A 26,638-nucleotide genomic window follows, 5' to 3' on the forward strand; every position below is an offset into this window, starting at 1 on the left:
ATATAATATTATATTATCATAATATATATTATTATATTACATTATAAAAGACATCTCGCCCTGAACATTGTCCCTTTAAGATGAGATGAGAGTGAAAGAAGGCGGTGCAGTTTCGCACTCTGGGTGGGAAAGATGGGCGGGGCTAACGCGAGGTGACTGACAGCTGGGCCCTGGCACGTCCAAAATCGTGGCGCCCGAGCGCTCCAACGCAGCCAATGAGATCCAGAGCTCGGCCGTCAATCATCCTCCAAGCACCAATCGGGAAGCAAAATGAGGGAATCTTTATCACTTCTTATGTATCCAACGTGGGACGAAAGAACGTCTAAAAAGAAAGTAAAGTCCGGGAGGGGGGAAACAAGCGGTGGAAGCGGTCAGAAGTGCGAACTGAATTTGTGAATTATCGGAGTTTTCGGACCGTACAACGAGATCAAGATAAAAGCTTCCCAGTTCCTTTTACCGCGAGCAGGACTGCTGGAGAGAGAGAGAGTGAACGAACGAGCGAGCGAGAGCAGCAAAGTTCACAACAGTCGGACGGATTTACTGGAACTGTTACGCTTCAAACGTGGTTTAATCATTCATTACAGTGCTCCAAAATCCCGCATTCGCAGTTCGGAAACTTTATTTCAAATCCGCGAAGAAGCGAGAGCCTCAAACTTTTTAGAGAGTGCGGTTTTCCCTGAGGAAAAGTTTCTTTAAAGCGCCGATGATCCCAGATTTTCTTTCAGCACGCTCGTATGGAGTTAATGGACACGATCTACCATGTTTTTACTTTTCATAATAATGAATCACTTTGGATCGAACCATTATAAGAACTTTTGAAACACTATTGCCGATTAAACTCCACAAACTACATTTGATCCAGTGGATCTCTCTTGCCAAAACAAAGCGCCTGTCTATCTCCCATCCAGACCCACTTTTCAACCTTTTAAGGACAACTGCATTTAGTTTTGGCTTCTGGACAAGTTTCTTCTATTGCCTCGTCGTGATTCACCTTTGATTTACTTACGTGGTGCAGCAGGGGAGATACAATTTTACTGGGGACCGTTTTCAAGTCCAGGACTGATGCATTGCCCAAAAACAACGCAGTATAATGTGATATTACCGTTGGGTAAACAAACACCTTAATGAAGGCGAATTACTCGAACTCTGAGAAACTCAATAAGCCCGAGCTGTCCGTTTGTGGATGAGAGAGAGATCAGTGGTTAAGCGCTGAGACAACTGGATACAAAATGGCGGCGTGGCTGGGACAGATGGGATCACTTTCATATCATGTGTTTTATTGGCTTTTGACGCTGGAACTGCTAATCAATTATGGCGCACCGTGTCCTCAAAACTGTACGTGTACGCTTGATACGACCGACTGCAGTAGTTTGGACATGACCGATGTCCCTCAAGACTTGCCTAAGAGCACAGTGCATCTGTAAGTACACAAACTGCCCCGTCCGAACGAAATAACTAGTTAAAATCACATTCTCTTCAAACTAACACGCTTTAAGTTCTTTAACACCCGTGACTGAAGTTGTCCAGTGAAGAAACAGACTCAAAAGTCACAGTGTAACAAATGACCATGTTACATACTTATTTAAATTACTTTTAAGTACTAACAAAGGTTTTTCCTTCGCATTAAAAAATCATAACAAGGTATCAGTTATAAGTAGTCTCCGGCCTGGTTGTGAACTGCCAGGTTATGACTTGCTAGTTACTGTCATAAGTTTGGAAACTCTGACAGACAGTTTTGGGAGGCCTTCTGTTCTGATACGAGTCATGAAGCAACGAACATATTCAGTTGTGCATTTGCTGGGAAGTAATTATGTCCCTTGAAGTCACATTTAAAAATTGTTGGACTAGTGTACAAGAAAAAACAAATGATAAAGCTTATAATAATTCAATATCTCTCAATGGCTGTGCTCAGAAAGTTTATGTTTCTGAGAAAACAGGATTGGAATCAACTTAAAATCTTAAAAGTTTAAATTTTCAGTTATCTATATCTCTGAAAGGTGTTACCTTCAGATATACTTTTCATAAACATTGCAGTTTAGTCATGTGGCATTGATAATGTGATTTTTCACTTTTTATTTGGTCTAGTTTTTAAATGATAACTTAAATGTTATTGTTTTGCTCAAAATTACCCTATATTAAGTTTAAGTAGATCAGTGGCAGAAGCTATTTTATGGTTATCTGACGTAGAACTCCCAGATATATTTTAAAGATTATTTTTTGAAGATATAATATTTGTTGGAAACGTCATGCAGCAAACGTAAAAAGTCTTCAACATTTTTCTACAAACCTGACATCACTTTTAAAGCTGTCTTTTTGGGTGTTTGGTTGTAGTGTAATGTATCTCTTTTCTACTGCCTAGACAAGCTCAAAGGTTTTATCTGTTTGTATTTTCAAGATCACAATCATATCGTTTTCAAAGGGAAATATTTTACTGCCCAGTATTATCTTTAACACCTTTATTGCATGTTTCAATGCTGCAAAGATACCCATTTAGTCAATTTCACAAAGGCAGCTCCCTTGTTTTTGTCAGGCGGTTATCACTCAAGTTCAAACACGGAAGCATCAACTGAAGTCACAAGCTATCTGTTTTGCATTTTATATGATCCGATTTTTCAAATTAGATACTTCATTGGGCCTTATTTGAAATAAATGGAGACAAATGCAACCACAGATAACTTTATGAAGACGAGAAGGCTACCAAAGGTTGTTGGCATTATCGTTCTTTGTCTGATAGGACCGTGAAACATTCATTACACAAGATATCAGGCTTTAGATGGGAATGATTGGGCAGGTAGATCTGTTGATGTTCTGCCTCAAGGACTGTCTAACCTACTGCCGAGTAATTTGACCTGGTCTGCGCGAGTGCTTTAGTCCGTGGCCCTATACCATTAAAATGCTTAAAGCGATTTCAGTGGAATGCTAATGTGACATATTTCTGAGCAAAACTGGATGTTCAGTGAGAAAATTGGTAAAGAGTGGTCTCTATTTGACAGGTGGTTGGAGGGAATAGCCTGAAAAATAAGAGGGTTTGGAGGGTGACGTTGGCAAAATAGGAATGTTTTTCACAAATGAATTATAATAACTTATATTAGGAAAGTATGGTCTCAATTTTGATTTCATGATGATTTTACAGTTCTTTCAGATACCAATTGTGCGACTGCAGGGAACTTCTGATTAACACCATTCAATAATTAATTCATATTACACTGGCAAATTGGTATGTTAAACCATTTGAAATGTCTTAACATTTATCAAACTAGTAGCAGAAGCTTTTGACTGAAAGACAACACTTTTATTTCTGTTGATTTAAATAATCAACTTATTGACAACAACAGCATTAACCCCAAGCAACTGTCTTGTGTTGTTGGTAACCAGTGGCTGCTTTTCTCTCAAAAGCTTAGGGCAACTGTGGTCTGTCATAAATGCTGATTATTTATCTTCATTAATCCCTACAACTGTCCCTATTCACATGTCGCTATTCATGTTCAGAGCTTTTGTACGCCTCTCTGGCAATTCACAAGTAGTCAAGGCACTTGTGACATCAAACCTGTTGCTTGCGTAACCGTGCTGCACAAACTCGTCCAAGGAGCGTCAAACATCGTTTCCAACATCTTAATGTCCCTTTATCGTCTGCTTTCCCGTTGACAGATCCAACAGAAGCTGGATTTTAAGGCTAGAGATATTTTTTTGGGGTTGTCCATCTGCAATATATCAATCAAGAGTAGAAAAACCTTTGGTTGGAAAAACCCTGAGGACATAGCCTGAGTATAAAATCAAGCCTTAATACCTTCCAGTTGTCCAAATAGTTTCTCCATACTGCCCATTTTTTTTATTTTTTTTATTTAATGGTTCCCCCGTGGCTTGCAGAGACCTTGATGGCGAATAGGAAACTGCGAGGTGTTGGCATCATCACCATCTCGCACACGAGCCTTTGTGGATTTAAGTTAACTTTGAGATATGGGCCTTAAGACTCCATTAAGATAAAGGCTGATGGAGTTACTCAAGGTGGGGCTTAAAGGGATAGTTCACCCAAAATGAAAATTGTCATTTACTGACCCTCATGTTGTTCCAAACCTGTCATTCTTTCTTTTGCAGAACACATATTTTGAAGAATTTTGGTAACCAAACAGTTTTAGTGACTATTGACTATTGTATGAAAGAAAAGAAAAAAACACTGAGACATTTCTCAAGTTATCTTCTTTTATGTTCCACAGAAAAACGTAAGTCTTATAGGTTTAAAACAACATGAGTGTGAGTTTTCATTTTAGGATGAACTATCCTTTTAACTTGAGAGTGGAGGAGACGGTTGAATTAACTGATGAATATTATGAGTAATCTTCCTGGCTCCACAGTCCTCCATCTGCGAATTTGAAAAAGTTGTCTGAATTCCTTGCAAATTATTTTCCATTATAAATGTTTCCTGCATCTGATCCATCTGAAGTAAAGAATGGCAAAAAAAAAAAAAAGAATTAGCAATTTTGCACTGACCCTTCAGCATTCAGGATAAATGAGATACATTTCTAATTAAATAGCTTTTTGATTTTGGCTGTTTATTTAGTGCGCTTGCTGTGAAGACCGAGGTGATGGAAACAGTTTGGCTCGATATAACGAGCCATATGAGTCTTATTTCTCAAAGTAAACTACAACGACCCTTTGGTGGCCCTCCTGATTGTTTTGAAAGCGGAGGGGGTGGTGGTTGGTTTGTGTGTGCAACCTGGGTTGCCACATGTGTGAGTGTAGTTTGGCCCCCTCGTTTAGGGTCGGTAAACAGCCCGCCAGATTTTTCTCACCACCCTGAAGGGGGATTTATGTACTGGTCTTTTCTTTATGGTCCCTGTCACCTGTTGTGGAGCCGCTGCGTAAACCTGTACGTGAAGGGTGCGGTGCGTCTTTGGCCGGGCCACAAGAGTTTAGTTCAATGTCACGGTCCATTGACGAAACTTCTTGATCTTGATCTGCTTCTCCGACCCATTGTTTATTCTTTCAACGTGTGGAAACCAGTCAGAGTATGTCATCAGCAGTCGAACTCGTTTTGATGCTCGTTCATTTCGTTATCTGAGCAGTATGCTTTATTAATCCCGTTGCTGTAGACTTGGGCTGCGTTCAAAAACAGCAACTCGCATTCTAGATTTTTGACAGCATAACACAAAACATATGTAAAAGCTGAGCTGGTTTGCTCCAGGTGTGCGCAGTAGCCTGGAGTGGAGTTTGCTTGCGTTATCGGATTGTGAGTTAAAGGAGTGCCTTGCCGTTGTTTAGCTTGGCCTGCATGGCACAGAGGTTAACGGCACCTTCCGTTAGCACTGCTCATGAGGAGTTTCCATGAATTCAAGGACTTTTTATTCATTGATTTATGCCCTGCTCATTTTTTGTCTGTTAACGTGCTTAAAACACAAGAATAGACATTTAACGGTGAACTGCGAGTGGGACATCTTCCAAAACCATGCGTAAGTGCAATTTGGACTAGTTTAGATGAAGATGAGTGTTGTTATGTCTCGGTTAGGGGAATGGCAGCCACACTAGAACCAGAATCGAAATTCCAACAGGATCAAACAAATATTCCAGATTCTCTTTCTGTTGAGACACATTTGAGCACCTCCTTCTCTCCCCTCCTTTGTTTAAGTGTCTAAGAAGTGATGGATGACTCATCTGTGAATTCTGTACATCTGGTAAGAGTTTGGAGATCTGGAAAAGACATAAAAAAGAGTGAAAGAAAGGGGAGGGGTGAGAGAATTGGAGAGAAACAGGCCTTATAGAGCACCCCCTGCACATTTGGTCTGGAGACTAAAATCAGTATTTAACATTCTGTGGAACCATTACTGACAAACTACCCCTCTAACCCCATACTGCATATACTTTTCAGAAGTTTTATGGCATTATACCTTAGTGAGCAGGCATATAGGTAGATATGTATATTCTGTCGATCTAGGATTTAGCAATTTTTGTGAGCATGATTCATGAGGATTAATGTAATGTAGTGGGTTTTGTTCCTGAATTATTTTTTTTATTTATTTTTTTTCGTTCCCATGTTTAACTGCCCTGCTGCTGTCTTGTAGTAGTAATAATGCTGATTATGATAATATAATTATATTCACCCTCATTCTGTCCAAATAGATTAGACAATATCAGTGTTATTTTAGTATTATTTTAGTTTTAGTAATTGTAGTGAAAGTTTTTTTGTAATTTTGATGCATTTTGTTTAGGGCGGTAATGATTCCTCGATTTAAGTCTAGTTCTCGATTTAAAAAGATCCGCGATTGCAATTTACCCGTGTCGAGTAACCGGCAAAATACCGGAAATGGCGCGTTTCACAGACAAGAATCCATTATTACACCCATATTAATAAAACCCATATTATTACTTACTTTGATACTCTATTTGAACCAATTATTATTGCTTGTTTTATATATTTGTATTTTAAGTCATTTTAAAGGCTGTTGTTAACTTGGATCTATTTTTTTTTTTACCACCATTTTTTTTAAATCCGATTAATCAATGGAATAATCTGTGGAATTCTCGATTACTTAAATAATCGATAGCTACAGACTTAATTTCGTTATAATATTAGTTGTTATACGTGTATATAATATTTCCCCTTCTGTGCGTTTGAATTTTCCCATACGTATGAAGGTTTGACCCTGCTGGTCATACAGTCACAAAATTAAATTTGATATATGCTTCCTACTGTACATGATGAATATACTGCTGATGTTGACCACTCTGATGTTTCCGTAGAGCTAGTAGTGCAATTACTCCAGCGTTTTCCTTTCTGTTAAGATAATAAACCATATGCAGGGTAAATCTGTAATCTAACGATCACTTGTTCTGTTCACTTTGAAGTTTTCTGGAACAGTCTGTCACGGGCTGGTCTGTCACGGGCTGGTCTGTAACTATGCAGGACTTATTTACACTCCCTGTCTAAACTCTGGGTTTTCATTAAATTATAAAAGATTATCAATTGAAACAAATGTGTATATAGTCAAGTGTGAGTCATCCATCTGTAGATTTGGTTCTGGCTCAGCCCAGGGCAAGAAGAGAACCTTTTCTTACTGGCTCCAGGGCCCAATTTCTGTCATATGTCTTTAAAATGTGTCTGGTTTGTCTTGGATTCAAGCTTCATGTTACTTTTGTTTGTTGCTTTTTTCCCTCATATTTAATTTCTCTCTCTCCCACCGTGTAGCGTTCACTTCCTGATGATCTTTATCTCATCTTCACTCTAGATTTGATACTCTCGCTCCCTTTTCTGTGCTTTGTTTGGACTGTCGGCAAAAGCTCCTGGCTTCACTATCAGTGGTGTTGCTCGGCTGTAAATGGTCTTTATGGCAGGAAAAAGAGAGAGAGGAGCACAAGCTGTGCGGCTTCAGAGAAGCAAGTGTCTGTCCGTCTGGTCTCTCGCGCTCTCCTTCGTTCAGTGCTGTGACAGAAGAGTTATTCTTTGACTAGTTTATGGCCCTCTAAAACAGGGTGCATTAAAGATGCTTCTGTCTTCCAGCTGCATCATAAAGCTCCATCATTGACATCATTTCACACTTCCAAAGACCGAAGTTCACACTCTGCTTATCAGTGATAAAGATAGACGGATAGATAAAGGTCGCCTCTCTGGCGTTCTACTCATGATATGGCCCTTTGAGGGGAAAACTTACAAACACTGACAAGGTATTAAACATGTCTAGCTAGCTAATGTAGCAAACGAGTATGATAAGCTTGTTGTGAGAGTTAAAGACTGGGACATTGTTTATTTACTTTATAGCATTGTGTCTCACCAGGTGACAATGTAGCGTTAAATCACCATTCAACAGACTCATGCCACCACCGCACTGGTAACTAGTTAGCAGTTGAAAGACAGTTGAACCCATTATAATCAGTGATGTTGTCTACACTGGATGCGGCGCGGCGCGAGCGACAAATCTCCGACAGTAAACTGATGCCTCATTCTGCTTTGTAACGGGCGCTTTGTCGCATCCAGGGTAAACAGCTGTTGCTTCCGGTGTAGACACAGTGTCAGACTATTCTGCCTATAACACTACGTTACAACATCAAGCAATATTCCAATCATTTATATAATTATAACACTTTATATAGGGCCATTTTGCATAAAGAGTAGTTTCACGTTTAGTAAATTTTGCTGATTACTTATTTAAAATATAAAAGTACTGTACATATGTAATTAAACATTTTCATTATGGTATTATTATTACTTTTACTTTAGTAAAAAGATCTGAGTTCTTCCTCCACTGGTAGAGACTAGAGGAATTAAGACTAATAATAGAAGATAACAAGGTCTTGATACAAGTATTTTTTTATATAATGTGACTAAATAAAAAGACAAAGTCATTAGTGAAGATTATGCAACAGTATTTAGAATATAATATAGAATAGAACATGCAATGCAAACTAGTTTGGTAACAGCTCAAATGTATCATTCTCATTCTATCATTCACCCTGCATCCATTACATATCTTTATCACACAAGTGTTTGATCACCACATTTGAGTGATCATTGCAAAAAATGTATATACAGTACCAGTCAAAAGTTTGTACACACGAATGGGAAAGTGTCCAAACTTTTGACTGGTACTGTACTATAATATACACATAAATAATATCGGCCGATATATCGATATTGGGCTTTTTTACTCCCTAATATCGGGATCGGCCCCCAAAAATCCATATCGGTCGGGCTTTAGTTGATATGCTACTTTTTTTTTCTTCATTAATTTCTTAGGTTTTCTGGCCTTTCTGACTTACTTTCTAATAAAATAGTGGTAATCACAAATAGATCATAGTTGTTTAATATAGAAATATAATGATAGACAAATATGAAAAGATACTAATATATGATATAAAAATTACAGCTGAATTCATAAAGCTTTATCATTGATTTTGTCAAACTTCAATGATAATTTTCATTACTTTATTAAACTCTAATATCTACATGAATTTAAGCTTTTTTCAATCATTTTAAGAAGACTATTTTAATCATTAAAGAGCCCATGATACAATTTGATGTTTTCTCTATCTTGAAATATTTGTTATTCAAACAAGAGGTTGGGGTGGGATCTCAAAAGTTGGGGTGGGATCTTTATTTATTTTCATGGTTTCCACAAAAATATTAAGCAGCACAATAGTTTTCTTGAGCAAATGTCTTTTTTTTTTAACCAAATGTTTCTTGAGCAGCAAATCAGCATATTAGAATGATTTCTGAAGGATCATGTGACACTGAAGACTGGAGTAATGATGCTGAAAATTCAGCTTTGCCATCACAGTAATAAATTACATTTATGTATTTAAAAATGCGTAAATATTACTTTTTTTTTACTGTATTTTTCATCAAAGAAATGCAGCCTTGGTGAGCATAATATTCTTTCAAAAACATTAAAACATTTTTACTGATTACAAACTTTCGTATAGATTGCCAGACATGGCCTAAGAGCCACAAAACTCAAATTTTGGACTTCACAAGCCACAAAAGACTTAAGTCTTAAGGACTTCACATTGAAATCAACCCTCACTGGAAAACTGGAGCGTTAGTTAAGCCTGCTGTGGTTACAACGACCATGTGATTTATGCCCCAAAGGTCAGCCTGAAGGTGTGAAAGTTAGTGTTATCTGATAAGATAAAGCGGCTTAAACAAAGTGGAGTGACTGAGAATTATACACTGTGATTATATTATCACTCCCATTTCCTTTTTGGCTGGTTAGGAATAGGTCAGTTCTCCAAACATGAGGTCCCCATGAAGACTGAGGAGATCTAGTCTAATGAGCTTTTTGTCTTGCTTGGCTGTATAGCAGTAAAACATTTAAATGACTCTAATACTTCCCGCCTCTTTATTAGCTCCACCCACTAATGATTGACAGAGCTGTTGACAATCATGGTGTTGTTTAACCTTGTATTTGGTCTCCGTTTCAGCCCATAAAATTCTGTAGTGGAAACTAATATGAACATCAGTCAGTAATCGGCGTGCGAATGACGAGATTGACGGTTTCATTACGCTCAATCTTCAGCAATTTGCAGGTTGGAAACGGCTAAAGCAGATTATCAACCTCCGTTCCACACGGGCGTACATGGTTTTTCTCGACAGTATTTGTGCCCCCTGGTGAGGCTCTTTTAAGAAAGCCTGCAATTTTTCACTTTGCTTCGGTATAATTAGGTAATTGCCTCATGGTACAGGACTGTAATTTCGCTGTGTTCACCCCTGTCAGATGATTGCCTTCAGGGCAGCTCACCCTGTGTTATTATCTCCACACAAACACACACATGAGCCGAACCACAGAAGCATTGTCACAGTTTTTCCTCTTCAGTACTAGAGTAAATTGCTTTGCTAGATTGCACAACTTAACCACTTGAATAGGGACAGATTGAGCTACTTAAAGTGTGATTATTAAATTATGATGTTTGCATTATTAAAATATATTTTTCCTTTTGTTTATTCCTTCTTTGGTGCACAATGTTAAATTGAGAAGGTATACAACCATCCTAAATGTTAACTATAGTGGATGTCTGTTCTATCTCAAGTTTGCTTGTGAATGGCTGGGGTTGACAGCTCTGAGTGAGAAACACACATTAGGTGTAATTCTGCTTCTTTACAACCAGCTAGCGCCACAAATCCTCACTCAGGTTCGATTCAGCAGATGGAAAAACAATCATCCAATGTTTTCTTTACAAGCGCAGATGAGCTGCCGATTAAAACAGCTAGCTAACTCTACTAAGTGGACCTAGAGATGGGTGCGTCATTGAGTCTGTCAGTCAGGGAGTTGAAGATAATCCGAAAGTCAATAGTTTGTGTTTGCGGGAACAAACCGCTTTCTAAACGGATTGTACATGTGGACACTTCTTATTACACTTTCTATTGGCCTGAACTTCCAAAAGCCCAGTCACTCAACTTCCATTGTACATGCGTAACTGTTAGTGGTTTAACTTGAATTTAACCTGAAAATTCCTTTAAAAAAAATATAGTGCAATATTTAACCGGCAATATTTGTATACAAAATATATGAAGCATTTAAGCTAGCTTATTCCTTTAAAATAGAAGTATTTGACCTTGAATATTCTTGTAAAAATAAATATTGAGAAGTATTTAACAGTTTGGGGTCAAAAAAAGAAGAAATTAATACTTTTATTCAGCAAAGTTACAGTAAAGACATTTATAATGTTACAAAAGATTTCTATTTGAAATGAATGCTGTTCTTTTGAGGAATCCTGAAATAAATGATCACAGTTTTCACAACAATAATAATTTTTTTCAACATTGATCATAATAAATCTTTCTTTTAATTGTACTTTAAAAAAAATACTTTTATGTTAAAAACATTTGATATGATCCAGACATGTTGAGCCTTGGTGTTTGTTTGGGAAATTCCTGTTTGAATCCAACTCGCCCGCCTTCCATTCCTGCTTTCTCATTCTCTAAAAATAAAAATTGAAAAAAAGCACTGCCAAAATTTCAATACTCTCCTAAGATTGAATATAAATTCAGTCAAAGATTCCCTTTTTAAACCATTTACTCCATCTATAAACAATACAAGAATGGTGCTGCCCATCCGAAAGGAAAATCTGAGCAGGCAGTAGCCGAGGAGCGAAGGAAGAAACCACAGAGCTGACAGGAGCTTTATAGATCACAGCGCCATCAATCTCTGACATTTCAGCAGGGAGAGCAGGAGGTCAGCGCTCTGCCAAGCCCGATCTGAAGCCCCTGGATGAGTGCTCGCCTGAACCGCGCTGAAATGAAGATGACGTCCCGCTAAAGGAGGCTGTTGATGTTTCTGATTTATGGGCCATAAGTGTCGATATGACACGTTTCAGTGATGAACCGGACTGATAGACTGTTCGGTGTGTTGTTGAAAGCTGCTGCTGGCAAAGTAGACATAGTGAGGCGAGAGATTTAGGGCGCTTGAATGGGTCTGCTCATGAGGGAAATGCGATCGTTTTCATGTCACCGCTTTTTACTGAAGGAGTAGCGTCTGTCGACCGTTATGAGCGTCTGACTAAAGTGTTTTAATACATTTCTCTCTCTCTCTCTCTCTTCCCCTCCCTCTCTTTGTTCACTCAGAAATCTGAGCCACAACAAGCTGACAGCAGTCGATATGGACATCCTCTCCAATCTGCCCAACCTGAGAGAAGTGTGAGTAGAACAGTCCCATGTCCCCGTCATGTCTCGGAGTCCAAACCTCCTGTAGATCGGCCCAATGTCAGCTGGAAATCTGTCCCTGCTTAATGAAATCAATTAGCATGCTAGCAACTTTCTGAAAGAGCTGTAACAGGATGTTGTCGGCCTTCACAAACTTTACGGCCAACGTTTGGTTTCAGGACAAAGATGCATCTATAAGCTTATAATTTATAAGACGACTCTTTAATTCTGAGTGGAAGTGCTGGTTAGTTCTACGTGTAAAATATAAACCACTTCTGATCCTGGCTAGAAAACATTCCCACAGCTAAAGCCCCACAGAGAGAGGCAATTGAATGAAGTTCATTAAATGGTGTAATAATGTTAATTACAGCCATTAGCCACAATCGGTCATAAATCATTTTAAAGCGTGCTGTCAGTGCTATTGGATATTTAAGTACTTTAGCTGGTGGCTATTGTCCTGAAAGTGGCGGAGATTGGGAATAAAGAGGTTTGCTATTATAAGCGCCTTCCATCATCACCCGACACCAGCCACTAACCTGCGCTGTAAATATTTAATACATCGAGGGACTGTGTCTGGCCCTCTGCCAGACGGGCCTACTTTCTCTCTCAGTGTGTGGATGGTCACTGTTACTGTGTGTGTGTGTGTGTATGTATGTATATGTGTGTGTAATTTATGTATAATTTATATATACCATGGTAAAAATATATATTATTATATTGTTAATTATATAATATATCAGATTTATTTTATTTATGAATATATTTATCACAAAATACATGAAATACATATCCCCCCCCCCCCCCCAAAAAAAAAAAAAAAAAAAAAAAAAAAAAATATATATATATATATATATATATATATATTTCAAATATAATATATCTATTAAGAAAGTTTATTCAAAACGTATCAGTAATTATATTATTTAACATGGATTTTGTCCTGTTTTTTTGATTGACAGGAGGCTTGACCACAATGAGCTGACATCCATCCCTTCATTTGGAGACGCAGCAGCAACAGTCGTTACACTGTTATTGTAAGTAAACATCAGTGTGTGATGCGCTATGATGACGCATGCTGCTGAGTTGGCACTTTCTATACACAACACAAATTATTGTTTGCATGGTGTGAACAGTCCTATTTTATTTAAGGAATATTTCAATTTTAGCAAATCAGGCTTGAAGTAAATCCCTTCCATTTGTTACTTGTTTAATATTTTTGTCGTTTTTAAATCGGATTGTGCAAGCCTAAAAATTCCCACCTCTGGACGGTGTTTAGTTGTTGCTGGCTGTGTTAGTGAAACTGCCTTTACTAGTGTTACCCTGGAGAATTACTACCTTATTTGGGGTGATCATGTGTTTCTGTGTTTGTTTCTTGGCGGTTGAGCCCATTCCTTCCTCAGCATCCAGGTATACATTTATGGTCTGTGAATATGAGTGTTTTTGCTTTTTTACAGTATTATAGTAACATAGACAGATTTGCACAAGATGCAAATGTTAGTAATGAATATCAGGTTTATACTTAAACTAATATCAAATGTGAAGTCTGTAATTTCAGTGCTATAAAGTGTGACCAAACAGAGCTACAAAATGGTTGAAGAATAAAAAAAACAACAATGCTGTTTTCAAGCAGTGATTTCTTTACATCAAATTGTCCAAATATTTTACCTTTACACACTTTAAATAATGCTTGGTTATAGACTCAAGTCATATAAGTTCAGTGTGTATATCCCTGTTTCAGAGCACCAGTTTGCCTGCATCTCCTTCACACCGACTGATATCCCAGCAGTAATCTGTCTTCTGCACGGATCATGTTCCCATCTGTAATATATCTTTCCACTACCAAATGTGTCGTTCATTTGAGCGGTAAAGCGATCGTTGTCTTTATAGCGGACAGTTGTGCTGTCATGGTGTGACCTCATTGATTTACAGTTAATCACCATCTCCCAGAAATGATGAAAATCCTGCTCAGTTCAATTCACAGGATTGGAACATTTGATATTACACTTGCTAGCTGTGCTTGGAGGATATCGGGAAAGGTTGGAATGGGGGGGTGATGATCAGGGAATGTAGGTCCAAATGGAAGGGTGCTTCTTTTTTTGGCCCTGGTTCGAGGCCTGTTGCTATAGAGGGTCGCTGCATATCGGGAAGGGCTCGTCTTTTTTGAGCCGCACAGCTGAATGTAGTAGAACGCCCAGCTGTAGCTGTCAATCAAATGGTTTACTGTAAAAGAAATGGGGGAGGGGTCAGTCGGAAAGGGGGCGAGATCGGATGGTTACTGATACAGACGGATGAAGGGGTAGGAACAGAAAGAGCGAGAGTTCTCGATTTCCACCTGTGAGGAACACCTGACCCTACTCCTGCTCGTGGCTCTTGTTCGGAACGCTCGCAGAATTCCTTCCCTCTGAGTTCACCAGCTGGAATGCTGTCGGACAGCAGCCCCCTGTGATACGGCCACAGAGCCAGCACTAAAATACTGCTTCGTCTGTCACCAACACCAAACTCCTCAATGCCCCGTTTCATCTGAACCGAGTACGGCATTTAAACAGTAGCGCTCTCTTTCCCCCTCTCTCTAGTGAAGTGTTTAAACAGCAGAGTCGGCATTCTACTGATTTTAATCTTTTCCTTTGACTGCTGACAGTCGTATTCAAACAGTTTGATGTTGGACATCTGGTCTCACTTTTTACTGCCACAGCATATAGTACAGATGCACATTGTGGCGTTTTAGTTCATTGTGATTCTCAACTGCTGGGAAGTGTTTGACAGATGTTACTCTTGCTAGGTGTTTAAGGTGTATGGTAGGATTTGGGGTGGGGGGATGGGGGTCTGGAGCCCATATTTATTTATGTTAAACCGCTTGATTGTCACATTGATCTTGATATTATATCAATTTGTTTCATCTGTTAAACGACTTTTCACTATGGCATAAATTTGCCATTGTTACTAATTAGACTCAATGTTTTAAGAGAAGTAAACTTTTTTTTAATTTTTTTTTTTTATATAAAGTTATGCATCTCTTTTTAGGATATATAATAGCCAAATAAAAATCACAATAAATCACTGATATATTAACGGTGTTGTAAAACTTTGTCGCCAAAAGTAATATTCTTAAATATTAAATTGCCCAAAATTTATTGAAACTTTCATATATCACACAGTCATATAGTGACAATGCTCAAACGACCATGTGTCCTTTTTTGTTGGTTTGGATAAATCTGTTACTATTGCTGCTTTATGGACCCAGCAATAACTAATTGTTTGGCTTCCCTGACTAATGTTAGGGTTGTGAAAAAAAGAAAAAGAAAAAAAAAATTACTTATTTAAAGGGGATCTAAGTAACTTTTTTACCTTAACTGAACAGCTTCGGAGTCATTGGAATGGTTATATTACTTATTTCGGGTTGAATGGTGGTCGTTTCGCACCCCCCGGTGCCCATGAGCGGAAAATACGCACTTGCGGGCCGCCGGCCGCCGCGTCAGGAAGTATCGTGTGATATCAGGTCTCGCGATGTAACGGCCAAAAGAAATCTGCTAAAATGCATTTCATTATTGCGCTCCCTCACGCTGTTTGAACCCGAATGAAGAAGACGTTTTAAAGAATGTCCCGTCTGCTTCGATGTCGTTGATCTACTAGCCTCTGGTGTCTGAGAATCGCCAACGAGTTTTTACAACTGTGTTGTCAAATATCTATTCCGAAGCTGTGGGGGGAGCTCTAGAGAGAAACCTGCGAGCAAAAAGCGAGAATACAGTGAAGAAATCCCGAAACTACTGAGCCCTGCTTTAAAGAAATTTGACTAAGTGGTGTTAACTGACTAACTGAAGATCTATTCATTTAGACTTTTTTTTTATTTAATTGTTGAAGACTTTGCAACAAAGTAAATTTGTTGCAAAATCTGGTTTGCTGGATATAGCAGTGGTACTTGTAAGGGTATTGAATTTATATATGAAATTCATTTCATTCCAAACCGGACTTTGGATGACTTTTTTTCTTTTGTGGAACATAAAATAAGATATTCTGAAAAAATCCTTTTTTTTCTCTCATACAATAATAGTCAATCATAATAAAACCTATTTGGTTAGCAACATTCTTCAAAATATGTACTCTCGTGTTCTGCTGAACAAAATAAGTCTCACAGATTTGGAACGACATAATGGGTGATTTGGGTGAATTATCCCTTTAAAACAAATAAAAAATATAGGTCTCGTTAGCTATTGGACAACCATTCCGATCCATCCCTTCCTGAAACAATCTTTGAGGTCTCAGAACACCCTTCACAAACCTTCCCACACCATTTCTTCTCCTTACTTTCAGAGTTCATCAAGCAGATAAGCCAATCAATGCTGCCTAAAGCAGCTAACCTTCTTATCCTTTGTGCGGTGCTGCTTTGGTTGGATTAACTGGCTAAGACATTCAGCTCCCACACTCTCTCTCTCTCCCCAACAACTGATTCCGACACTGATCCAGACATTGGTTTGGAATCCAGCTATAGTATTTCAGTTTAACCCAAACAAGTGTAAGAAAAACAACTAAACCACAAGCAAAGTCTTTGTAAACTATTTGTAAAGTATCGTTTTGCCTTGGGTCTGTTTTCGGATCTGCTGTAACCCAGATGTGGTAAGTCTGATCCTAGATCTGAGCAGATCCCAGCAGTACCACTTTAAAACGGATTCAGGCCTGGGATGGCCAGCGCATGAGAGTGGACCGTTTCTCTCGTTTAACGTCAGCATGTTTTTTTTTGCCCGGAGAAGGTCACCAGCTGTTGACCTGCTACTCAGTGGAGTCTCAGTGCTCTGTTAGTCACAGGAACATCCTGTAGGGCGGTAAGCACAGCACACGTCCTCATCCATACCCTCTGTCTGTTTATTCAGGTGGGACAGTGGGGGTACTCCCTCCTTTTCTCTTTCCTTCCGTCGTTCTCGCTCGCTCTTTCTTCTGTCCTTCCATTCCTCTTTCTTTTTCCCCTCTTCTCACAATTCCCACCCAGAATTCCGGTTAAACGGTCAACCCAGGGAGCATCTGCGTGTCTGCCGGGTCCCGTCTTCACTGGGAAAGGCCTTGCTGGTCTATTAGGCTCCCACAGAACACCTGCCAGCAGACAACCAGAGCAGAAATCCCCTCTTGGTCTCAGCGGACCGTGTGTTTACCGTGAGATTTACGCAGTATTGGGAAGCCGAATAAGGAGGCTTTGTTGTTCCAGCACAAACTCGTCTTCGCTGTATGGGCCTGTCTGTCTGGTCTTTGTAGGGTTTCCTGTTAGCATTGATCATAGTGCAGGTGCTGGAACGTTGAGCATGACTAGCCAGCCTCAATGGAGGATGTTTCAGGTTCGACCGAATATCTCTCATATTTGGTATGGAGAATATTTGAATATGAGGTTCAGTTGGCCCATTGTATCCGTGCAAAAAGAGTACTGTGGCGGTACCATGATATAGAAATGGTAGCAGATAGTAATTCCAGAGTACATGGATATTATTGTATTGAATGAACCATATTCATATCCCATGGTATTTACCCCAAAGCTTGTAACCTAAGCTTTCATCTTATGCAACGTCATTTCCTTAAGCCCTCTCCATTACTTTTTTTTGTTATTTAGTAGCAAGTTTAATAGAGGGAGATTTTCTTTTCTTTTTTTTTTCTTTAGTACTGTCCCATCCTCCAGTGTGGGGATGGCTTACTCTGAAACTACCCCAAAACAAATTCCAGATGTGGAGAGCTTGACCTCGCCATTCCTTCCGTGGCCGGCAAAAACAAGTGTGATTCTTAAGTCAGCTGCTTTCTCATGCCTCAACCCTAAAGAGAAATAGAAGCAAAGAAAAAAGGGGGAAGGACAGAAATCCAAAGCCCCCTTGAGAGAAAACTGTTATTGATTTGTCTTTACCACGTTAACAACAGTTCACACCGAGCCTGACTAACTAAATGACAAGAAAACACAAAATATTCACAAACACAACAAAATGTTCACTCTAAGTTTTGTTTTGAAATTTGATGCGTTTTACTTTTGACTGAATTGAGTCAAAACAAGAGTTTGAAATATTCGCAAACAAAACAAGTGTTCACGATCTAATCTGAATACAATGCAGAACATTAAAAACAGATTGGATTCCGGATTTTTTATACCTTTGTGTGACTAAAGAAACTAAAATGTTCAAATATGCACAAACTAACACTAACTCTTCACAGCAAATCTAATCCAAATCCAATTCATGATTTAAGATTTGGGGGGAAAAGTTGATTGTCAGATTTTTTACACACTTTTCTGACTAAACACAATTAAATTATTCACAAACATAACACATTTTTTGCATCAAAAGTATTAACACAGAGTCCAGTGAAAATTCGGTGTAATGCATATCATAGAAATGCATTGTTTCGGTTTAAAATCTTGTCTTTCACTTGGTGTGAAAATTTGCTTTAAAGCTGAAATGAAGAGGCATATAGTTGTCTTATTAGTTATTTGAGTCATAATATATTTAGTTTATTTGTTGCACCCAAAGCTTTATGTACAGAAACAGACATACACAGGTTTAGATGAATCTTTCATCTGACTGATATTTGTCACCATTGCTGGGTTTTTGTTTGGGATTCCAGGCCTGTATGTGTTTGTGCGTTTGCATGTGTGTGTTGACAAATCAAGTTACCGTATCTAGCCACAGTCACTTGGCACTTCTGAAGGCGTGTGTGGAAACAAGTCTCCATTGGGCTTCAAAGCCCTATTGACACATTCTCTCCGAAAGAGCCTCATGTGGTTAGAGCAGACAGCTGCCTATCAGCACAGATATGTGGGCCAACATATAGTTTAACATAGTTGCAAATGCACTAATAAAACAAAAAACACTGCGATAACGTGACCTGATAATTATAAGTCTAGAGTAACCAAGGATAGATCTACAGTCTTAGTTTTTGTCAGGATATTCCATTTTTTTTGCCTGATCTGTGTAGACATAAAAAAAATAGATTAGTGTGTAATCTGTCCAGAGTCTCACATGAAGCCATATTAAACACTCAGTGAAGGTTTGTACAGCTGTGTAGAGAGTTAGTTATAATAGATATGTTCTTTTTTCCCCTTCTAGGCACCATAATAAAATCCGCAGACTGGAGGGGAGCCTGCTGCAGAACTTCTCTGCTCTGGAGACGCTAGATCTGAGTAATAATGACATCACAGAGCTGAGAGAGCACTGCTTCCCTCCGGGGTTACAAATCAAGGACCTGTAAGAAACGCACTCATTTTCTCTCTTTCAAATAGATGTAACTGTGAACATCTGTGTTCATGTAACATCGTATTCTTTCATAATCTGAAGAGGGATATTTCATCTCTGTAGGCACATGAGCAGTAATAAGATTGTTCATCTGGAGTTCGGGGCGCTTAAGAACCTCGCCGGGAGTCTGCAGATCCTCAGACTAAGCCGGAACCGACTGACCCACCTTCCTGTTAAAGGCCTGGAGCTGCCCAAGCTCACACAACTGTGAGTGCACTACACTGTCCATACACACGCTCAAAGGTTTGGGGTCAGAAAGAAAGAAATGAATACTTTCTAAGGACAAGGACTTAAGTTGATCAAAAGTGACAGTGAAAAATTATATCTGAAATAAATGCTGCTCTTTTGAACTTTATTTATTGAAGAATCCTGAAGAGAAAAAAAAAATCAGTTTCCAAGTGATTTCCACCTTGCCATCACAGAAATAAATTACATTTTAAAATATATTAAAATAAAAAAAGTTATTTATAATATTAATGATATTTATAATAATTAATATTTATACTTTAAAAAAACATTACCTTTTTTTTTTACTGACCCCAATTTTTTTGAATGGTATTTTTATTGTTTTTTTACATGTATTTTTGTTAGTTTTGATTGTTAACATATGTGCTTCGATCAAAGTGGCAACATAGTAAAACCCTTTTTCCAGAAGTTACTTCTTTTGGGTAGGGGAAATGTAAATTGAATTGTAGCACAATTCACATGGCTTTTTTTTTAGCGGCATGCACCATGTATGCTGCGTTTTAAAGATGGCCTGTCAAGTTAAAATTAAACTCAAGACCCCCCAGGTTTTGCTCCTTTTAATTGCACTTCTTCCAGCTATTTTCGAACACAAGAAGGTTTCCAATGTAAACTAAAGGGTAATGTGACAAAACCCTACATCTCTAAACTACTACTGTTTTTGACTTGGTTGCATTAGTATAAAGTCATTGGTTCAATTGTTGTTTTTGTGCAATTGCGTTTTCAAAAGGGTGGTTAATCGACTTTTAATTTATGACTACTTGAGTAGTTTAAACTATATTTAAATTATTCAGCAACTTTGGAAGCTACAGTTTAAAGTACCTCCCCCCCAACACTTGTTTCCAGATGTTATATTAAACGTATCAACATTCTTGGTCAGAAGACCATTGGTAAACATCAGAGCAGAACAATTCTTTCACCCCACTGCAGATCTATGGATCCCTCTTTGCCCCAAGCGTAACCATCTGTGCCTAAGCTCTTTGTTTCTGCTCATATCAGACTTCCATCAAAAATATGCTTTGTTCTTCAGGTGGACAGAGTGATACTGAATCTATGTATGAATGAGGCAACATAAGCTCATATTAAACCTCTCACACACCTGGAGTGCATTTCAGCAACCACAAAGCCACAGCTATGTTGGTGAGCGAGAACAATAGGTTAGTTAGTAATGACATCAAAGAGGGAGAAGAGCTGCTTTATGTGACCTGATGGTCAGCTGGACATGCTATCCGTTTACAATTCTACGCTCTTAAGTTTTCAAAAATATAAGAACCATTTTGGGTTCCCAAAGAACCTTTCAGTAAACAGTTCTTAAAAGAACCATTTTATCCCAGTGTGAAACATATTTTGATAATCTGAAGAAACTTTTACCACTTTTTGTCCAATGGAAAGGTTCCATGGATGTTAAAGGTTCTATATGAAACCATAGATGCCAATAAATAACTGTTATTTTTAATGTCTTCAGAATATCATGCTGTGGACATTTCCTCAAGTACCTTTTTGGTCATTTATTTTAATCACATTCTAATTGTGTGTTTTGTAGGGAGCTGAGCAGGAACAGGTTGCGGTTGATCGAGGGACTCACCTTCCAAGGTTTGAGCAGTTTAGAAGTTCTCAAGCTTCAGAGAAACAACATCAGCAAGCTGACAGATGGGGCGTTCTGGGGTCTCGCCCGGATGAGGGCTCTGTGAGTCCGAATCTTTTTACAAATTTAATAGTTGTCACAATAGACCATTGATAGTACATTTATATTTTTTAACTGACTTTATATTTCCAACCAAAGTGACCTGCAATAAAATATATATCCACCACATGTAGTGAATCTCTTTGCATCATACAGTTATTATATTGTGTGCATTTGTCATCTGTAGGCACCTGGACTATAACAATCTGCGGGAGGTGAACAGCGGCTCTCTGTACGGTCTGGAGTCGCTCCTGCAGCTCTACCTCTCCAACAACTCCATCTCTTACTTTAACCCTGAGGGATGGGGCTTTTGTGAGAGACTCAAAGAACTGTGAGATATCTCTCATTTCCTCTACTACTCGTTCTTTTTCAGTATATATAAAAAAATAAAACTTAAATCAAAAAATGTAACTGAAAATAATAAATTAAAAAAATTGTTTTAAAGGATAATAGAGTTTTATTTAATTTATTTATTACATTTATATATATTTATTTAAAATAATAAGAATCATAATTCATTATTGTAACTTTTATGGTATAAGAGCGCAGACGTGTGCATTTCATGTAGTTTTTCTACAATGTTGCTTGACGAATGTTAGAATGACATTTATGATTTAGAATCTATAAAAATCTGCTCTTTTTAAGATGCTTTTCAGATATTTGTACATAAATGCACTACCATTCAAGGTTTGGGGTTGGTACAATTTTTTTGAAAGAAGTCTCTTATGCTCACCAATGCGGCGTTTATTTGATAAAAAATACAGTAAAAACAGTATTGTGAAATATTATTACAATTTTAAAATGACTGTTTTCTATTTTAATATATTGTAATTTATTCCTTTAATGCCAAAGCTGAATTTTCAGCATCATTATTCCAGTCTTCAGTGTCACATGATCCTTCAAAAATCATTCTAATATGATGATTTGGTCTTCAAGTAACATTTTTTTTTTTATTATTATCAATGTTGAAAACAGTTGTGCTGCTTCAAATTTTGTGAAAACATTATACATTTTTTTTAATGAATAGAAAATTCAAAAGAACAGCATTTATTTGAAATAGAAACCTTTTGTAACATTGTAAATGTCTTTACCGTCACTTTTGATCAGATTAATGCAGCCTTGCTGAATAAATGTATTAATTTCTTGAAACAAAATCTAACTTACCTCAAACTTTTGAACGGTTGTGTATAACAAATATAATCTACAAGAGGATTATTGTTCAAATTTGACACCTGGTAAAAAAAATGTAATCGCACCCAATCTTTACATTACACGGAAGCATTTGTCCGCAGTATCACCTACTGCACTAAACGCACAGCACTCCTCGTCTTGCTGTAGATAAGCTCTGTTTATCCCCTAATGATGCACGGGATTGCCAGCGCTTAGGAGCTCAGCACCGTTTTCACTCATCTCTCCTGATGCTAGTTAAAGAAAACAGCGTAATCCTCCACGTATACGTCTGCCAAGTGTTACACAGAGATCTGTACCTGAGTGAAAGTGATCTTATCTGGGTAAATGTGTGTATACACTGCGCAGTACTGTCAAGCGTATTGTGCGATATCTTCCTCTAGCTAACACTCTTGTCCGTTGTGGGGATAACAAGGCTTTATTGGTAGGGCATGTTGACTGTGGTATCAGCTGAGTGGTCCGCCATGATTTTGCAGATAGGTTTATGACATGGCTGTTATTGCATCGTGGACAAGACTGCCTGATGAGACATCAACCTTCTGTGATAAACATTGAAAAAGCTAATCGAGGATACCACAATATGGACATGCAAAAGTTGAACGCAGTTCTTGTTTGTTTTTCCATTTTTTTCAGGAACTTGTCCTATAATAACCTGACGAAGCTGTCTGAGGGTAGTTTTGCCAAGCTGGTGAATTTGAACTCGCTGCGTTTGGGACACAATTCCATCATTCACATCACGGAGGGAGCGTTCAGAGGCCTTAGTTCACTACGTACGCTGTAAGTGTTCTTACCCTGTGAGGAAACCTCTGGGATCCTGAACTGAGACTAATCCTGCATGTGAAAAACACTTGATGGTGTCAAAGCTGTGGCACAGTGGTTTGGAAGTCTACATGCCAACCATTATGCCACTGCTCGGTCACACTGAGTCACGTTTATATCAGTCATAAAATGGTCAAATGAATGGTAACAAATATAGAAAATAAAATTTAAAAAAATTACGAAATAGTAAAGAAAAACAGATAAAAAAGAATAAAAAATAGTACAAATATACATAAAAATAAGAGTCCTGCCTCTCAAAAAATTATTACAAAAAATGCCTACATATGCACTTGTGTCAGTAACACACCATCCCCATTGAAATCAATCGTTCTAGACAGTGTTTCCCTTCATGAAATGGTTACACAAAACAGTCTTAGTTTCTAAATGAATTAAACCTGTGGCAGAAAAAGGTGTTGATTGATTTAGTGGCATTTGCTAAAGTAGCCGTTAGCCATTAAGTCTGGTGAGAAAACTTTCTGGTTTCTTTTCTTCTTTGTTTCCTTGTTGGTTCCCACCAAAGTTGGATGCACATGTGCACCCTGCTCAAGGCCTCCTAGTTGAGGCAACCTCTTTTTTTTCCCCCTGCACAGTGAAAGGCATTATGGGAGACCAACTCTCCGGCCTGACTTCTATAGACACACAAAGTCTCAACCGCCACTTCATGCCCCCCTCTTTCAGTGTCTCAAAAGAGAAAAGAGAGGAGAATTCTGTCTTTACTTTCTTAGTTGAAGGCTTTTTCACAGTAGGGTGACAAGCCAAGGCACAACACGGCCCTCAGCGATGCTGGCAGTGGGCAGAGTGTGGGGGGAAGGGGCCTGTGAAGTGCGATTGTGAGGGCCTCTGTTTTCTTTTGTTCCGTCCTTCCTTTATGTCTTACTTGCTTGATTTCCTTTATATCGTTCTCTCTCTCTCTCCCTCACTCGCTCTCTGAGCCAGTTCTAATCTAATCATGGCCTTAGTGCCTTGCTTGGGCTCCCGTTGAAAAGAAGCAGGGGAGGTTTTAATTGGTGCGCGCTTCTGGCCGGGCGAGAGAAGGCCTGGTCGGGTGTGAGAGACCAGAACCGGACCGTCTTTGAGCCGAGGTGGTGGGGGTCAGGCCTGGGGGCCTCCGCCCTTACTGTCATTAACAAGCCAGGGTCCATTCACAAGCAGCCAGCCAGAAAGAATAGGAAATTGGCAGCCAAGCCCAGGCATGGAGGGAAAGTAACAGAAAGAGCCAAGGGGGCGGTTGTCAGCCTGGAGGGAACTGGCTCAATTCCTTCACCCTCTCACCTCAAAAAGACATTTATTCTTTTTCAGCGACAACAATCTTTTTTTAATAGCATAGAAACACAGGGACCCGCTTACAAAAATGGCATCAGATGGTATTATGAGATGATTACTAATCATAAACAATAGTACTTCAAAGAATACCATTAAAAGTCCACCAAAACATTGTAAAGGTGCGATCACGAGTGTAGCAATTTATGAAGCACAGCTCACACAGAAGTCCCTTTCAATCCAAGCAAATTTCTGTTGGTCAATGTGGCGCATTTGCAAATTTATAATACAAAATCTATGCAGTTAAATCATACTCCCTCGCGTGACATTCCCGATTATGTGGATTCCTATTGAAATGACTGGATTTCACCCACGGAAATTCACAGAACAATGGTAAATGTGACCTCACCTTATACCATCTAAAGCCCAAAGTATACATGAGTTTTGATGCGATTGCTTGGCGTATGCGTACAGCCAAGCGCACAGCCTTTCAAAGTATACTTCATTTGAGAGCTTGGCGAACACGTGCACTAGAAAGTTTCATTCTTGTTTAGTGTCTGCGATGTGAGAATCTCATTATCCCCTCATACAAACAGCCATCTATTGTTTGAAGTAGTTGCATGCAAAAACTGTATACTTTGGGCTTTAAGTCACAAGTTTCAGTGAAAAATGTGTTCAAAAGCATGATTATTTAAATGAGAGGAACAGGCCAGCCACATCCGTCATGTTTAGAGATTTTCATCAGAAAGTTAGGTCTTGTAGGCAGGCCGCTGGCACCGTCCAGGCTTGTTTGAGATTCGTCTGAAGCTGTTTTATGCGTATGCCCATGTGCCTTTACCTGCCAACATGGTTGGTGCGGTGACTGATTCAAACGGCTGTCAGAGTGAGTATATGTGTGCAACTGTGTGAAAGAGTTGTGTTTGTGCAAGACGCTTTCAGCTGTCATGCATTATTCATGCATTGGCCTGTGCGTTGCTGCGCTCCTTAATGTCACAATTCACAAAGAAAAGAATGTGCTTGGTTGGCAGAGGGAAAGAGAGGGAGAGAAAGCAAGAAAGAGAGTGTTGTTGGACGTTCTTGTTTTTAACCAGGTGTCCAGGGCAGCTTGTGCCACTGCTGAACATCTGTCAGCGGTTTATGGACGAGGCATTGACCCTCCGCTGAGCACCGCCTTAAAAACATTACTGACCAATCCTACCTCATTTTGTTCTACAGAAATGATTGAAAAAAAAAATGCTCTAACACTCATTAAATGTTATTTTATATACATATAAAATAAGTTGAAAATAAAATGTAATACTTTTTTATTAACATTTAAAATAAATGTAAAATGCATGCATATATGTACATTTTTATTCCATAAAATTTCATTCCAGCTCACAAAAGAATATTTTCCAAAAAATATATATTTATTTATCCAATTTATGTACATATTTAATAAAAAAAACACTGTTCATAGAAGTTTCCAGTACATTTTGGGGAAGATCTAAACTTGGTAGCAACCAAGGTGGGCGGAGCTTAGCAAATGTAAATTGTTCCATATTCTCTGTCTCTTTCCTAATTTCTCTTCTTTTTTTTTTCTCTGCAGGGAGTTGGATCACAATGACATCTCTGGCACTATAGAGGACACCAATGGGGCCTTCACTGGCCTCGAAAACCTCAACAAGATGTGAGTGTTCTGCTCTTTCCTTTCTCTCTGCACTTACGTTGTTTTGAACATTCTTAAACCAGTTGCAACCATGACAATTGAAATCCCTAATATCCTGCTCCACAATAAACATGACATTGTATGCACATGCATAGTACAAAATCAGGCCACACTTTTCCAAGAAAATGTCATGTTTATTGACTCAAAAAGAAGAGGAAGCGCAGGTAACCTCAACCCGCATCTTGCACGAGGCTCATATTTGATGCAGTGCAGATTTGGGAAGGGAAGTCTTAGTGGTGGAGGTCATTTGAGTTTGAGTACTGGAGCGAACGCTATTCATCATTGACCGATAGGAGATGAGCTCTTGGCTTTGCTGTTGTGATGGAATCAGCGAGGGCATAAAAAGGGAGGCAGGC

General features: G+C 38.7%; 1 protein-coding gene across 1 annotated transcript in view; it reads left to right on the forward strand.

The window, feature by feature from the left end:
• The first annotated feature begins 203 nt into the window (after positions 1 to 203).
• Positions 204 to 26,638, forward strand: part of lrig1 (leucine-rich repeats and immunoglobulin-like domains 1) — a 37,338-nt gene continuing 10,903 nt past the window's right edge. Inside the window, exons 1-9 of the mRNA XM_082156219.1 lie at positions 204 to 1,420; positions 12,050 to 12,121; positions 13,087 to 13,161; positions 19,195 to 19,332; positions 19,444 to 19,587; positions 21,167 to 21,310; positions 21,495 to 21,638; positions 23,129 to 23,272; positions 26,163 to 26,243. Of these exons, the coding sequence (XP_082012345.1) occupies positions 1,230 to 1,420; positions 12,050 to 12,121; positions 13,087 to 13,161; positions 19,195 to 19,332; positions 19,444 to 19,587; positions 21,167 to 21,310; positions 21,495 to 21,638; positions 23,129 to 23,272; positions 26,163 to 26,243 (1,133 nt within the window). The 5' untranslated portion in view covers positions 204 to 1,229. The remainder of the gene's footprint in view (positions 1,421 to 12,049; positions 12,122 to 13,086; positions 13,162 to 19,194; positions 19,333 to 19,443; positions 19,588 to 21,166; positions 21,311 to 21,494; positions 21,639 to 23,128; positions 23,273 to 26,162; positions 26,244 to 26,638) is intronic.

This window comes from Leuciscus leuciscus (assembly GCF_965113295.1).
Source record: "Leuciscus leuciscus genome assembly, chromosome: 23".
Taxonomy (NCBI): domain Eukaryota; kingdom Metazoa; phylum Chordata; class Actinopteri; order Cypriniformes; family Leuciscidae; genus Leuciscus; species Leuciscus leuciscus.